Source organism: Seriola lalandi, unplaced genomic scaffold (genome assembly GCF_002814215.2).
Source record: "Seriola lalandi dorsalis isolate HSWRI2012SDOR001 ecotype SW California unplaced genomic scaffold, Sedor1 jcf7180002054609, whole genome shotgun sequence".
Classification (NCBI taxonomy): domain Eukaryota; kingdom Metazoa; phylum Chordata; class Actinopteri; order Carangiformes; family Carangidae; genus Seriola; species Seriola lalandi.
In genome coordinates this window covers 1,610,257-1,626,938 of record NW_019525162.1, presented here as the reverse complement: position 1 = coordinate 1,626,938, position 16,682 = coordinate 1,610,257, and the positions used below count along the sequence as shown (strand labels likewise).

Below are 16,682 nucleotides of genomic sequence, written 5' to 3'. Positions count from 1 at the left end.
TTCACACTTGTCTTTGCCTCAGTAAGAAAACAAATAAGTATATTTTTCCCAAAAGGTCGAACTATCCCTTTAAGTGCAAATCTTGAAGATTGGTCTGTCTGGTAGATTTGGCAACACTAATGTAGACTTGTAGTTACATTTAGTGTGTTTTCTTAATTCATATCCCCGAGTGTCAGCTGCAGAAGGTGACGAGCCGTCAGATGACAGTCTACTCAAAAAGAATTGCGCTACAGATCAGCATAATGTCTAGTTTAATTGTTGGTTATTAGCTTGTGGCTGTGTACAACTTCACAAGGTAAATCTTCTAGCTGTATCATTATCTCATACTTTGGCGCTGACTTTGAGCCAAGGCGACCTCCAACTTCAAGAAAAATACATTATTTTGTTCTTGGCTAATGAGCTGCAGCTGACAAGCAGAACTAGCTGCTCCAGTATGTGAATAATTATATACAGACAAACATTTCACAAGTAAGAACATGTGGATTGTTTACCTGTACCCATTGAGCATTTCTGCATGCATTTTAATATTGAGAGGGAGACTGCACTAGCATTACAAGGAAATACATTAAGAAGTGATTATGGAATAACTAGAAGTAATTGATCGTGGTTGTACGCCTCCACCAACCAAACTGCAGGAAATATGTTCACAATCTCCCCTTCCTGAGTCACAGCGTTAAATAATGGCCAGAAGTATTTTTGCAACATTTTGATGTCACAGTGAAGTTGACCTTTGGGATATAAAATGTCCATCACTTCATCATTTTATCATATTAGACATTTGATAGCTAGATAGATAGATAGCTAGATAGATAGATAGATAGATAGATAGATAGATAGATAGATAGATAGATAGATAGATAGATAGATAGATAGATAGATAGATAGATAGATACTTTATTTATCCCTTAGGGGAAGTTCATGTAAAATTGTAAAATTCTACTCAGTTCATCTTTGAGTCCAAGTGAATGTTTGTGCCACAAGGTGTTACTGAGATATCATATTCATGACAATGGGACGGACGGACAGATGGACAACCTGAAGATATTATGCCTCTGACCTTGGCTGTCGCTGGTACAGAGGCATAAAAATACATTGGCTATTAGTTACTACAGTTTTGACTCCACTGTACCTGGAGAGTAGACAGTGTAAGCTTGTTGCAAGTCTTGTGGGAGATATTATTCAAAAATAGCTACTAAAAAAGTGCCAATGACAAAATGCCAAAAAAAAATAAAAAAATAAAAATCAAATATGGTATATTTATAAGATAACTAAAGAGGACTAACAGATACTATAAATACATATATCCAAAACAGGATTTTCCTCAGGATGTAATATATTGATGATAACATGAAGCATTCACATCAGTTCAGGTGTATGTTCCAATAAATATAACAACAAAAAATCAAATAATGCATTGCATTGTTCTCACCTGGGACATTTACAGTTGACCCAGTCATGAGCAGCCTTCAGAGGCGACGCCCCCTTTCCTGTGAGAGACGGCAACTTTGGTAATGTCACTGGTAATTCCTCCTCAGGGACTGCAACTGGACCGCAAGACCCACAATGCACCACAGGGATGGGGGTGCCCCAGTACCGCTGTCTTGATATCAACCAGTCCCTGAGTTTGGAGCTGGTAAGGTGGCCGCCGACCTTGTGCTCTCTGGCCTTCTGGGTAATGGCATCAAAGGCCTCCTCTCTGCTGAGGCCGGAGAACTACAACAAGAAGGGGACAAAAGAATCATGAGTCCTTTGTATAGTATTGATGGGGGGGTCATTATCAACGATGCTAACCTCATCAGAGTTAATCAAAGTTTGTTTCCCGTCTTGGTCACTGTCCAGCACTGTCGTCCACCTCAGGTTCAGAGCTCGGGCCACAGACAGATCCTCCTCACTACAATCTGGGATACCTGTCAGACATAGTGAAAACAAAAAAACCCATAATGTGGACATACAAAAACACACACACATAACTGATCTCTTGAGAGAGAAAAACCCTGTGGTGATGTTAAGCATGTTGTGATGCTGCTAATCGCTAACAATCCCTTGGGTTCCACCTCCACACTCTGCGAGACAAACACCCACTGGTTTCACATCATCGCAGCAACAATAATACTGTGTGATGCAGATATACAGCAAATGATGAAGTTTCAAAATGTTAAGTTGGGCCAGCATCTTCTGCACAATCTAATTTTAAGTTTCTTAAGTTAAAACATCTTTCCGTGCCTGATGTTTATATACATATACATATTTACATGTTTTCACTTAATCAGATGACTGCATGAGGAGGTCGAGTGTTCCTGTTAGTTCAAGTCTATAGTATCAGAGAAATTAAATGAACACCTACTAATTACAGTTTGTGGGTGGTTGTGCAACCCACCCACATACACTCATACACAAATACACACATTAACTGCCAATAACTCACCGATCACAGTGTCCAGATAGCCATCAAACGCCTCTTTGTGTGAGATGACCAGGGGAACTTCATGGCCGGTGAACAGGTTGTGAGCGGTGACCTCTGTCAGGGAGTCTGGAGAGCAGAGGGCAGGGGACATGAGAGAGGCTGCGCCGCTTCCCCCGGTAGCTCATTATCAACAATCATTAACCACAGAGATATAAACCTCAAGGGGATCCCAATTAACATACACTCAGTGAACTACAACTACTGCAGCCGTACATAGACAGTATGATGGTTCAATAAGGATATTTACATTAGCACACAGTATATATATATATGCGTCCATCAAACTCTGGACAAAAAACATCAAAATCGATGCCAAAAAGACGTATAGTTCCTTCTTTCCTTTCTCATATGAGGATTGATTTTTCACTATTGCACCGCTTTTGTTAATTAGGCCCTTCTCAATAATGAACACACATAATATGCAAAGGATCATAACCTTTGCAAATAACCTTTTCAAGTTCTGACAGCATGCAGGTGTAGAGCCACTTCACCCCTGAAAAAGTAATTCATTATGCTGCTGCTCAGGTAAAATCTAAACGTGTGTCCAACTCACAAAGCAGGAAATCATACACCTTGACAGAGGAGCCACACTCAGGCTGGGGTCAGTGTGGAGAGATGCTCACCTCTCCCCGGCTTAAAGGCCTTTTCCAGGGAAGCGCGCACTGGGCTGCTACCATGCAGCAGCCTGTGGGAGGGCAGGATGGCCAGGTAAGCCGCTCCGAACACCGTCTCCGGGGAGGAGCTGTAGGCTGATAGAGTCTCCCCCGTCTCCTCCCCGTTCACCTGGGAGATAAGAGAAGAAGCGTGTGGGAATCTCTCAGCGTCCATATGCCGACAGCTACGGCGGAGCTGAGTTAATGAGGAGCACTGTCTGTCTCCTCAGTCTGTCACCTAAAGGCATTTATTTTAAAATGTATTACAGTTTTAGGCACATACGCATCTTTGGTTCTGTAATATGGATTAAAGCATTTCAGTGTTGAAGCAATCCAACCATCAGTTAGTTGGTGGACATGCAGTAAGTCAAAATTCACCAAAAATTACTTTGGTTTATGATGCTGAACACAGTACACATTACACCTGCTAAACATCAGTATGCCAGCATTACTATCACTGTGTGCATGTTAGCATATAGCTAAAAGCACTGCTGTGTTTGAATACTAGTATGATTTGTTTTTAAGGGAAACAAAGCACATCCTTATTTATGAAACGGAGTTGAATAATACTTGACCTAATACTTGACCTTGACCCGTATCTGTTCTTCTTGTGAGCACTGAAGGAATGCGATCTAATTCCTGTCTATACTGACTATTGTGTACGCTGAGAATGATTCTACCTTAAAGCAGCCACACATAGCTGCTACCATGGCTGCAGACTTAAAATTTTATTGAAGAAATTATTGATAAATAAACTGATAAATTGTGAGCTGGAGCCCCAATTCAACAAATAACATCTTGGGACTGTGAGATGTATGCTACATGTGCTGTACGTAGCTCTTTGACACATAATAAAGCAACAGTGCCTTTAATCCTATAATTATTCAGAGATGACACACTCGTTGTAGAGGAGGTCTAGGGTAATTGTTGTATGTCATGTTATAAAAGACATCCTAATACATATCCTGTGACAATGTATAATGATGTAATATAAGACAAGCAGCCATGCAGTATGACAGAGAAACCCCCTTCCATTTATACCCAGAAAAAGACACAAATACACAAATGCAATCTCACATCCTGTAACCCTCTTTTGTCTAGAAATATGAAGACTTTCTAAATCAAGGGATTGACTCGAGTAACATTTTTTCAAAAGATTTCAAAGAGAGTGGGTAAATGAGGATGCTAAGAGGGCTCTCAGTGAGTTTTTTGCGACCACTCTGCATGAAACATCAGATGCATGAAGAACTGTAAATATAGCTCTCTGAAAACTCAATAAAAACTAATTTGTGACATCATCTGTTTGGGTAAATTGCCGTTTGCAGATGGATGCACCCACTGAATGTGAACAACAAAGTGAAGATTTTTCTCTTTTGGTACATGATTTCTATTAGAAATACACACATAAACAGAGGTATCTGAGAATGTAAAATAAAGCAAGCAATCAGCGCTTGTGGAGAACAAGATAAAAAAAGAGAGACTGGGAAGACGTAACCACAGGGAAACACTTAGTGGAAAAAGTTGAAAGAAAACATGGAGGATGAATGGACAAAAAGAGAGCACGGGGAGAGAGGGCAGCTGAGATTCACCTTGAGTTTGACATCGAAGTAGCAGCCAGTGCAGTCGCCAATCCAGTTTGCCTGCATGGCTTTGACGCCATACCACTCTGGAAGGTCGGACAGGGCGTCCAGGAGAGGCTGGAGGAGGGAGAAAAGACAAAGACTCAAGCTTGCTTTTTTGTACAAGTTTGGAAAGAGCAAATTTTCCACTTCACTATTTTGTGAGGGGGCCACCGGTACCTCATAAGTACGTGGCTGTCTAGGATAATGCAATTGACTCCAGCTCAGTGTGGGTTCTTTCAAAACCCAGCCAATTTATTTTGACAAAAGCAGCAGTGCCGACCAGGTCACATTATGCAGACAAAGAGGGATTTTCAAAAATCCTGACCTCCACTCGCCCTATTTTCCTTGACATCACAAAGCAATCACTTATAAAGTGCACACACACATACACTCTCTCTCTCTATCTCACAAATACACACACACTGTCTCTCTCACACATGCAGTCTCTTGCTTTCTCTCTCTCTAACACACACAAATACACACACACACTCTCTCTCTCACACATGCACAGTAACTCTCTCTCACAAACACACATACACACTCTCTCTCTCACACATGCAGTCTCTCGCTTTCTCTCTCTCACAAACACACATACACACACTCCCTCTCACACATGCACAGTAACTCTCTCTCCACAAACACACGATACACACTCTCTCTCTCACACATGCAGTCTCTCGCTTTCTCTCTCTCACACACACACAAATACACACACACACACTCTCTCACACATGCAGTGTCTCTCTCTCTTTCTCTCACAAACACACGAATACACACACACTCTCTCACATGCACAGTATCTCTCTCTCTCTCTCACACATGCAGTCTCTCTGTATCTCTCTCTCTCTCTCACACACACACACACACACACACAAATAAACACACACACTCTCTCTCTCTAACATGCACAGTCTCTCTCTCTCTCACACACACACAGTCTCTCTCTCTCACACACACACACACACACACACACACACACACACACACACACACACACACACACACACACACACACCACCACCACCACCAACATTTATTCTGCGTGATTAAAGGAAGCTATGCATATCAACGAGGCTGAGCCTAAAAAGTCACAGCTGGGCTGAAGCCAGAGATGTTAAAACTCTCCATTTCCCTTTCAGTCCGTCACAATCTATTACCCACAATCCCCCTCACGGTGCCGCTCAGCATGCAGTACCTCATCATGGCAATATCAATACAAACGTAAACACTGGCTATAGTCAACACTAGCATGACTCAGAATGTGTCAGCTATGGATTTGGCCCAGAGTGGGAGAGAAAAAAAAACACACACCACCGATAAAAAGTTGAATCCATTTTTTCCAGCTGTTATTTAGATTTACATAATTTAATGTCACTGTGTTTTTTTTTAATTAAAGCATAAAACAAATAAACAAGTAGAGATTTTAAAAAACAAGGATTCGTGGAATCTTGTTGAATTGAATTGAATCTACATTTAGCCGCCAATCAAACTTGTGATATTCTTTCTACAATGGAAATGAAATCTTGTTTGGGAAGTTTGTTCCTTCCCACAAATGTGTTGCACTTGCAGGTTGCTTTGCTTTCACCTTGCGTCCAGATCATCTCTCACCATTTCAACAGGGTTTAAGTCTAGAGACTGCGCTGCTCTCCCATCACTTGAATCCACCATGTAGTTCTTTTTTCTTCTCATGTTTTGGCTCATTGTCTTGCTGTCGGATGAAGCCCTGACAAACCTTTGTTACGTTCCATTTTCTCACTGTTCTGATAGCAATGCACAGCACTACTTACAGTACAGACAGAGGGTTTGATAGTCATATACAAAAGTTGGGGCACCTGTAGGAAGTGTTTGCTTTGGAAAGCTGTTAGTTAACCAATTTCTTAATTGATGAAAAATGTCTGTTTTCTTTGAACTTTATATGATTGTTCAGCTTTTAGTGACCTAAACTTTTTTTTTTTTTTACAGCATACCTTTGTGCCATTTCAGGCTATTCACTGGAAAATGCTTAAATTTCAACTGACAAAAAAATTGGATGCTCTAAAACTTTTGACTTATAATGTAAATCCCAGTGAATCTGTGTCAGCATGACTGAGAGGGTCGGGGAGGAGACGCAGAAAAAGTAATGACGGATAACTAATGATGGCTTTAAATAAGAGGCAGTAAATGTTTTTTACTTTACTGGAGAAGAAAAAAATATTTTGGCACAGAGGCAGGAGTAACTGAAAGATGTAGAGCAAGTGAAGGGGTCTCCATGGCAACTAAGAAAAGCTTGAGAAAAAAAAAGGATGGTATAGCAATAACCAAGGATTGTGATTGTGTGTGTGCCTCTCTGTGTGTGTGTGTGTGTGTGTGTGTGTGTGTGTGTGTGTGTGTGTGTGTGTGTGTGTGTGTGAGAGAGAAAGACACATCAAGTGGACAAAAATGTCACATGCAAGTGCACGCATTTTCTGAACTATCACACTCCTCCACACAAGTTGTTTGTTTGTACCTAAATGACACAAAACACTTCTAGACGCTATGCTCATATTTGCACAGTATTATAGCAGAACAATACACTGAGCTCTCAGTTTGTGAATCATTTAGATGTCAGTGCGATGTAACAGGCAGGCGGCATGTGTGCCTGGGTGCAACAAGAGTGATTATGCATGAAATTGAAAACTCTGTAACTGCCACGTGGTAATTTAGCATCCTGCAAGGTCCACATCTAAAAATCCATCTTAGTAATAATATGTAGTCATCTGTGTCCTGGGCGAAACAATGCGGTTACAGTTCATAAGGGAAGTCTGTCAGTGCAATGTGGAACAACCTGACAGCTGAACTGATGACCGCTGAATAAACATTGTCTGAAGTTAATGTTGTCTAACGGACTCGAACACGCGTAGAGGCGAGCAGAGAAACGCACACGCAGGAAATCACAGTCCAATCACAGCACTTTTTAATTTGGCCCGCTCCGGTTTCACACAGTCCTCCTTTCTCTCCATCTGTCTTTCTCACTTCTTTTCCATAACACCTTCCTCTTCCTTCCTTCCCACTTCTCTGTTCATCAAGAGAAAATTAGAAATGCAGGAACACATTGTCACCCGTAGGCTGGTTCCACCTCCACTCACACCTCTGACACGGACAAGCATGGGCGACGTCAGCGCTGCGGCTAAAACTGTGTGACGCCTGATCGCGGACAAAGTGATTTTTTTTTTTTTTTTTTTTTTTTTAAATCAAAATGTCAAAACTGACAAAGCCTCAGAGGACAAACCAGTGCTTACATAAAAGAAGTTATAAGATTAATTTCACACTTCCTAGACACTGGTTTCTGTTTTTATTTCAGGACAGTATGAAACACTCACAGAAAATTAAAACCTGCCCGTGCTGTTGCTCTGCCTCGCCTTCTCATGCAATCAGTCTGCCTCATTATTTTGATGGGAACAGGTAGAACTGAAATGATCAGTCAATTAATCAAGTATTCAATCAACAGGAAAATAATTTCCTACTTACTTTTATTAGCCATTTTGGTCTGTAATTCTTATTTAATTGTAAACTGAATGCGTTTGGTTTTCGGACTGTTAAGATATCAGATGAATTCACCTTCTGTTCGAAGATCAAACAAGTAATTGAAAAAATAATCAACAGATTAATCGATAATTAAAATAATATTTAGTTGAAGCCCTACAAAGACATTTAGACAATTGTAGCCAAACACTCAACTTGGAAAGGGATGAAGTCAAGTTTAAATGATGGATCTCTGTTCACTGTCTGCAAGTGAGAGTCTGAGCAAATGTGCACAGCCACACTTTTCTCCTCAAGGATCTCTCTGCGTTGGCACACGCTTGCCTTCATTTCTAACAATGCACATGCATGTGCTACATGTATAATGCATGAACCGTTAATCCTGTGGATTATTCACATTGAAGTCCAGAGGGGGTCATTTCACCCTGCAGCCATCCTGCACACCTCTGAGCTGAATAGGTGGAGGCTTCTCATCAGCCAGCCAGGCCGTCTGATGGTCGTACCCTGACTTGACCGGTCTCTCTCTCCTTGGTCGGGAGACGCCGGGCTAAAAAATGACGGTCTCCTGTGGTGTGATTGCTGAACGGGAGAGGCAGGGCTGCAGCTGCTGCTACTGAAGTGTCAGCCATGATTGTTATCAGAGGGGTCCATTGATCATTTTGGCCTGCATGAAGCCGCTGGCCAGCAATTCAGACACCACTTGTCACATGCTACACATACACACACACACTAAAGAGCTGTACCTTGGCATAGTTTGTGGTCTTGATGAACCATTGTGTGAGCAGCTTCTGCTCCACCAGAGCGCCAGACCTCCAGGAGCGGCCATTTTCATCCACCTGCTCATCAGCCAACACTGTCTGATCAACAGGGTCCCAGTTCACCACAGCCTGGATCACACACACACACACACACACACACACACACACACACACACACACACACACACACACAGTTGAAATGAAAAAGCAGAGCTTAGGAAATAGCTAATAGACAGACCAACGGCTTATTTCAATGTCGTCCCATTTCATTAAACATAATCAAAGGGCTTGTACCAAGCTCTCCATTCATTTCAGCTTCGCAATTCATTTCATTTTCTTCCAATAGTGAGCTGCCTCAGTCATTTCTGGAACTGTCAGGGACCTCTAACCTACACCAATCATATTATTCCTTTCAAAAGAAAACAGGGATTAGCACCTCTCATGCAAAGGCCGTTCCTACCTCTTTCTGATATGCCAGTCCTGCTTCGAAGAGCTTGATAAACAGATACTGTGTCCACCTGTAGTACTCTGGAAGACAAGTGGTCACTTCCTGTCAGGAAAAAGCCAGAGTCAGGTCAGCAGTGTGAGGTGTTAAGCACTAGTGAGTCATCCAGTCTTAAACGCTGCCCAGAGCCCTGTTTGACGCTCAGGTCTTTGTTTCTACTCACCCGGTCCCAGTTGAAGCAAAGGCCGAGGCTGTCCAGCTGCTCCCGCATGGACTGGATATTACTGAGGAGAGGAGACACAGCGGGGCACATTAGGGTATGTTTAAACAATGAACACTTACGAGAACAGATGTGATGTTTCATGTACCTTTTAGTCCACTCCTCTGGGTCAAGGCCTCTCTCAATGGCTGCGTTCTCAGCTGGAAGTCCAAAAGCGTCCCAACCCATCGGATTCAGCACCTGTGGATGGAGTATTCGTGGGGAAATCATTAGTGAGTCAACAATAAATTAATCAGCAACAATTCTGATAACTGATTAATTTCAATATTCTCTGTTTTCAGCTTTTTAAATGGGAAATATGCTGCTTTCCTCTGTTTTTATCATTGCAAATTAAACATGTTGAGAGTTATTTTGAGACGTCATCTTGGGTATGTGCACCCCCACACAACCAGTTTAAAGATATAAGCCGAATAAAGTACTGTTCACAGAAAAAAAACAAAAACAAACATTTATCCTATTAAAATTCTTATAATTAAATCTATTTCTCTGTCATTGAAAAGTCCAGATATGAGTTTATCTTCTGGTTATAATCGGTTTCCAAACCAGTCACAAAATCACAGTCATACGTGCAAGTGTTAAACTCCACCTTCAGCGGATGAGTGTGAAAACAGCCTCATAGTGTCAAACTCTGCACATATGAAGTAACAATAAACAAAACACATTTTTGAATGACGGACAATTTCAGAGTATGGCCTTTTCTTATTTCGTGTGCCATGTGACGGGAGCATTAATTCAACTAATACCAGTAAAATCAAAAATGTTAATTGTAAGAGGGAATTCATTCAGCAAAATAACGCTGGGTTCTACAACACACGTTGACCCGTATGTTAATGTGCTGTTCCCTGCTGGAATCTCAACTCCATCACACATTGTGGTTAATACCGGCAGACTGACTGCAATTTTCATGTAACAGCAGCTGTTATATAATGCAGAAGCAAAAGGAAAACAAGGTTAAGCCTAGAAAGGAAGATCAGGGTGTGACAGCTTTGTACTCATCAGCTTCATGCCAATTACTTAATAAGTTGCTTTTCACACAATTTTCTAAACAACATCACAATCTCATTTTCTCTGCTTGTCTGCTTTCTCTCTCCATTCCTCTGTACTTTTTATTCATATCCATTTCATTGCCCCCCTGTAACCCACACTCTCCTTGAGATGAATCATTTTCGACTCGAGACAACGTCTCCCTCACTCATCTCTTTTTCCCTTTAGCTTCTCGTCTGTGTTTTTCTGCTCACTGAGAGAGAAGCGAGATGAAAGCACAGGAGTGGAAGGCGTGAGTGAAGTAGAGGAGAAGCAGAGTGACAAGGAGTCGAGGACCGGAGAGGATCATTGCACGGACTCTAACGGGTCTGATGTTTCAGACGAATTGGTATCCTTGGTAACTGCATGGGCCTCATTTGTAAAGCCGAGTGCTGGATGGTATTAGGCTAAGAGAGCTGAGCGCAGTCGACCACTGTGACTGCTCAGGAGGAATACAGGCACACTGAGAGCGAGGAGCAAGCCAAAGATAGCCTACGTAAATAACAAAGCAGAATAAAAACATGCCCCTCATTAGGATGGATACGCTAGTATTTTGTTTATTCAGTGTAAATACCCCATTAAACTGAGGCAGTATTCAAGAGACGCTGTTACAGGGACCGGCTGTGATGGACAGGCAGCGTTAGTGAGCTCAATCCTCAAAGTTCAAAGAGAGCAGCAGAGGCCCATTATCTTTTCACTGCTAATAGCTTCAGCCCCACTTATACTAATGTCCACACAAAATGTGAAGCCTAGTGCGATTTGTTATCACGGGGATACAGCACATTTCAGAGCATGAGTGACAAGAAGCAATGGAAGATAGACGTGGGAGTGAGTGGAGGCTGATTTTATGACAATCTGTCCGCTGTAATGTGGAGCAAATCAGTGCCAACCGGGAGACAGACACATCACTGCACAGCTCCAGGCTCCTCGCGCTGACAACAAGAAGGACACAAGTGCTGGGAGTCTGGTTTTGTGAATGTGGAACCACTCAGCTATGTGCAAGTGTCCACCTACACAGATCCAGCGAGAGGCTTCTCTCCATCTGCAGCAGCTTTGAAATGCAACTCCGACCCTTGTCTGTTCGCTCATCACACAAACTGATCGTAACCAAACTTTTCAAAAGGATCATTTCAAATCAAAATTATGAAAAAACAATTTCACATATCGTGGTTCAAGTGGAATCTAGATGAGCATATAGTTTTGGCACAAAGGAACGGTTTGATCGGCTGTGGCTCCTTTGTACGTCACTTTGGAGAAAAGCATCTGCCAAATGAATAAATATAAATGTAAATATGCTCATTTGCTTTCCTGCAAAGACTTATATGAGAAAAACAAAACCTTCTCATGTCTTTAGAGGTGTTGCCTCTAAATCTCTCTAGTTGTATCTCGTTTGTTTAATTTGTACAAAAATCAAAATGTAAGAAAATCACATTGTGGTTCTTTTTGTGGGGGTTGCATGTCAGACTATTTCTTGGCTGGGTGCAGTGACTTCCTTTTGTGACTTAAATACAGTTTGAAATGAGCTTTTCGAGGAGCTGGTTGGCAGATTTTGTTTCCAGCTTCATGGTGAGCTAAGCTAACCGCGCTGCTGGTGCTAGAGACACAAGAGTGGTATCTACCTCTCAGCAAGAAAGTAAATAAATTTCTGCCTCCATCACATTACAATAGAAGTCAATGGAATTTAGTTTGAACGATGAGATTTTAACTTTTAAAAATTTCAACAACAAAGTGTATTTCCAGAATCTGAATTATCATTACTCCAGACGATCTACCAATGTGTGGAACGACAGGAACATTATGATAAAATGTTTCTCAGTGTCTCACAGATGAAACACTTTTAGAGTGAGACCATCGACGGATTGTACCCTCTTTAATTAACTAGTGAATAGAGCAGACTGTGTGCAAACAGCAGAACGAGGTTCCCATTCTGACAGATGCTGAGAGAAAGTAAAACTCCTGGGCAGGAAGCAGCTGCCAGTCATGTGAAACCATGTTTCTGTTCAGGGAGAAACCAGGCAGCAGCAGAAGGGATTCTCTCTGCAGGTGAGGGAGAAATTACGCACCATCTAGTGTAAAATCCACCAGGAAAAGAAAAAGGAAAGAGAGGAGAGGCTCGTTTTACACCAACTTTTCACCAGGATAAATACAAGGACGGGTGGTGTGAGGACGGAGACAAACCAAAGAACTTAACGTAGCTTGTCACCGTCACGCCAGAATGTGACAGGTGTGTGTGTGTGTTTGCACACTGGTTACAGCTTCAACTACAGACACTTACTGGACTCAAACAGAGTGCTGAATATTGATTGTAGCGCTTTGATCTGAAACAGAGTCGAGTCAATATTACACTGGAGTGCTTGAGATCGAGAGTATGGATTTTACCTTTACCTTATTTACACCTAATTTTAACCATGAAAGGAGACCTCATGGGAAGGTTCAAGATCATCACAGCAGGTTTAAAATCCTCTATTTTCTCCAATTGTCAGCTTATAAGAAAGAGGAAAACATGTCCTCGCTTTTATCCTGACTTCATTTCTGTATTTATATGGGTTTATTTCAAAAAGGTTCAATAGTTCCAAGTCGTCATAAACTTTTCTCAGCTCACGGATGATTGTGGAATTATTCGATCTCAGTAAAAACACTAAAAAAGCTAAAAACAAATCTTTACACAGCAAAACAAAGAGAACAACAGACAACAGTCTCAGCTATATGAAAACAAATATGAACAATTAGAAAAACTGAAGTGAAACACTCAACTTACAAATGAGGGATAATTAACTTCTATTAAAGTAATGTACATGACGTGCAAATGTACATTGTTTGAAATCAATACAGCATGGTAGAAATCAAGTACAACAAATAGAAAAATCTAATTACATGCTCCCTGGAGAGTGTAAACTCTGGTTGTGCAATTGACAGATAGCGGCTCAAGGACGTATTATTATGCTGCTAATGGAGCTTAAATGAATGCTATGGTTAGTACACAACATTACAGAGTAAAGAGATATAAAGCCTCAAAGATCAGAGAGGGAGTGTAAACAGATATTCTTTGTAATGTGTTGTATATATGATGATGCAGAGCGGGAGGAAGCAGACAAGAGCGAGGCAACAGTGCAGAAAAAACAGAAAAACCCGCAGACCTGTGGTGAGGGGCAGAACAAACAATAAAGCAAACCCAGGCATATATTAGCAGGTAAAAGCAAGGAATCACAACTGCCTCATTCTGGCTCTCATATTGTGGGTTTTTGTTTTATTTCATTATTTTATTGCCTAAGAACAGTTCAGTCAATATTTGTGAGAATACACAACTCTTTGCTTAATTATAAGAAACTGTCATGAGTGAAAAATCTCCATAAACAATGAATGGGGAATTAATTCTGTTGATCTGTGATTGATTTGTGAATTCTTGCACCAAAATAAGGTTTAAACTTGCCCTTAATTTCTTTATGTTACATTACATTATTGTAGCATAATCAACACTATGTTTTCTCTCTAGTTTAAGAGAAGAAAAAAAAGGGGAAATATCAAAACGTCTTCAATATTTAATGTCTGATGTTACGAGAAGAAAGTATCAGTAACTTGTTTTTATATTTACAGGAGCTTAAAGTTGAACAACTTGTGTCCTTTTTTATCTAAATTCTTAAGTGAAAATAAAAGCTTTCTCAGCTTATTTTACTTTCAAATACCAGCACACAGCGTACCGTCTTGGCTTGTTTCAGGCCTGACAGCAGACATACCTGATGGCCTCTCATTCTCTGGAAGTGACCGATGGCGTCACTGATGGTGTACACTCGCACGTGGCCCATGTGCAGTCGGCCCGATGGGTACGGAAACATGGAGAGGACATAAAACTTCTTCCTGTTGGAACCCTGAGAGAAACAACAGTCAGTCAAAATAATGTTCAGAGCTGTGAGATAATGTTGTGGGAACAGATCATAAAACTTTCATTCTAAAAGACTGCAATAAGACTGTAGGAGATCTTTTCTCCATTATCACTCCGTCTCTTTTGAATGAGTCTTGTATAAAAGACACTGCATTAACGTGATGAGATCAGGACAGAAATAATAACTCATCACATGCAGAGCGAGCACGCTGACGTACTTCTGGTGTATTGATGTTATGAAGCTCTAACAGCGTCTGATTATAGTGTCAGAATCTGAACGGTGGTCGCACTGATTATGGATGGTTTACAGTCGCAACACTGTTACCATGGCAGCACAGTAAGTACCGGTTACATCCAGCTATACATGATTACAGGAAACCTGAGTCATGAATTTTTCAATAAATTAATTAGGGCCAGGGCTGTCATGAATGCACTTAATCACCGTCAGCCTGTCCCAGACGGTCGCACGGTCAGACCATTAGGATATATAATCAGCCTGATCTCCAGGTCTCAGATCAGCTACAACGGCCAGGGACAGTCATTTGGCAGGATGCTTAATGGCCTATTAATCAATTAATCTTAAAAAAAAAAAGGCTAAAGGTATTTCAAACATACACATAAATATCCTTGTCCAACAGATAGATTTAGACTCTCTACACACTCTTTCACCAAGGTATGAGAACACTAGTGGAGCAGTGGAGCCTTTTGGTTTGAGGACTTCAGTTTCCATTTTCATTCAACAGTGTTGGCAACAAGGACGGATCTAAAGGCCAGCACTTCTGTTCATTACGTGACAGAGAAGCGTCACATTGAACACTCACATGCACATTAGCATCCTGGTTTTGAATAATATTTGATCATATTTGATATTTACATTCAACATGGGAACCCTGGCTATTCAGAATTGCGTAAACATTTTTACATTTTTAAACAATATTCACGTTTCTGATGATCTGCATGAAGGTGAATCTTGATTCCTCAACATGTCAGCAATTTTTTTTTTTTTTTTTTTTTTTTAATTTCCTGGCTGCCTAAACTCTGATGCATGTAGACTTAAAACTATTAGTCAATTAATTGATTGCGGGAAAATGAATCGGCTAATATTTTGATGATCAAATAATCATTTGTTTTTTTTGTCAGATATGCTAAAGATTTGCTCATTCCAGCTTCTCAAACACAACAGCCACCTGAAGACTTTATCTAGAAATCTTGAAATTTTCGATGTGCAGTTTCTGATATTTAATAGACCATATGTACAGTTGATGGCTCATCCATCTAAAACTAGGACATGATGCTTACACATAGACCTACCCGGGATCCTCCAAAAACCTGATCAGAACTGAGACTCTAGTGCACAGATAAACGCTCTCACAGTAACTTGACCAATTAGATCTTACGTGTGCATCTCCATTAGTGTGATGTGAGCGAGCTAATGATCGTATAGTAGGCCTGTATGAAAAGTTACAAAGGCCTTCTTACCTCCTCCAGCGCATCCTTCCGCCACTGTGCCATGATGCGTGGTTGCCACCATTCTTCCACCCTGCGTCGGGTCTCTATCCGATAGTCCTTCTCCCACTCTCCCGTCTCACTGAATAGGGTGCGGGTGCTGGGGGACAAGAGGCGGGGTACTGGACTCAGGACAGGAGCCCTGATTCGGCCATACCGGGCTACAGCCAGCGGGCACAGAGCCAGCCTTCTCACTGATACCTGCATGGTTCTGTCACCTAGAACAAAGACAGACACTTGAATCAGGGCGGGCGGAGTGACAGTGAGCTGGTGATGTTGGTGGAAGACTGGTTTTCTCTTTTTCTATATCACTGTCAACTGACCCTCCTTTGGTTCTGGACTGTTGGTCGGACAAACCGTAGAAATTTGAAAATAATTGTTTGGTGCAGCCCTAAATCGATGCGTAATGCAATGATCTGTGTTTCACTGACATACCTTTAATCTGAAAAACTTTTCACACATGTAAAAACAAAACCAACAACATTTTGACTGGGTTTAAAAGCTTTTGTTAAAAATCCCAATGGATTCCTGTTGAGGCTCAGCACCCCGACAG

The 16,682-nt window shown here is 41.3% G+C and overlaps 1 protein-coding gene across 3 annotated transcripts in view; it reads right to left on the bottom strand.

Moving 5' to 3' along the window:
• Nucleotides 1-16,682, bottom strand: part of lars2 (leucyl-tRNA synthetase 2, mitochondrial) — a 33,203-nt gene that overhangs the window by 13,063 nt on the left and 3,458 nt on the right. For all 3 annotated transcript variants that reach the window (XR_015438026.1, XM_023419871.2, XM_023419872.2), the window contains exons 2-12: nt 16,103-16,347; nt 14,478-14,609; nt 9,809-9,900; nt 9,664-9,724; nt 9,456-9,545; nt 8,981-9,124; nt 4,707-4,814; nt 3,088-3,247; nt 2,426-2,530; nt 1,792-1,907; nt 1,430-1,713 (exon numbers count right to left, since the gene is read on the bottom strand). Coding sequence is in view for 2 of the 3 variants with exons in the window: in XM_023419871.2 (XP_023275639.1) it covers nt 1,430-1,713; nt 1,792-1,907; nt 2,426-2,530; nt 3,088-3,247; nt 4,707-4,814; nt 8,981-9,124; nt 9,456-9,545; nt 9,664-9,724; nt 9,809-9,900; nt 14,478-14,609; nt 16,103-16,336 (1,526 nt within the window). In the remaining variant the exon portion in view is untranslated. The remainder of the gene's footprint in view (nt 1-1,429; nt 1,714-1,791; nt 1,908-2,425; nt 2,531-3,087; nt 3,248-4,706; nt 4,815-8,980; nt 9,125-9,455; nt 9,546-9,663; nt 9,725-9,808; nt 9,901-14,477; nt 14,610-16,102; nt 16,348-16,682) is intronic.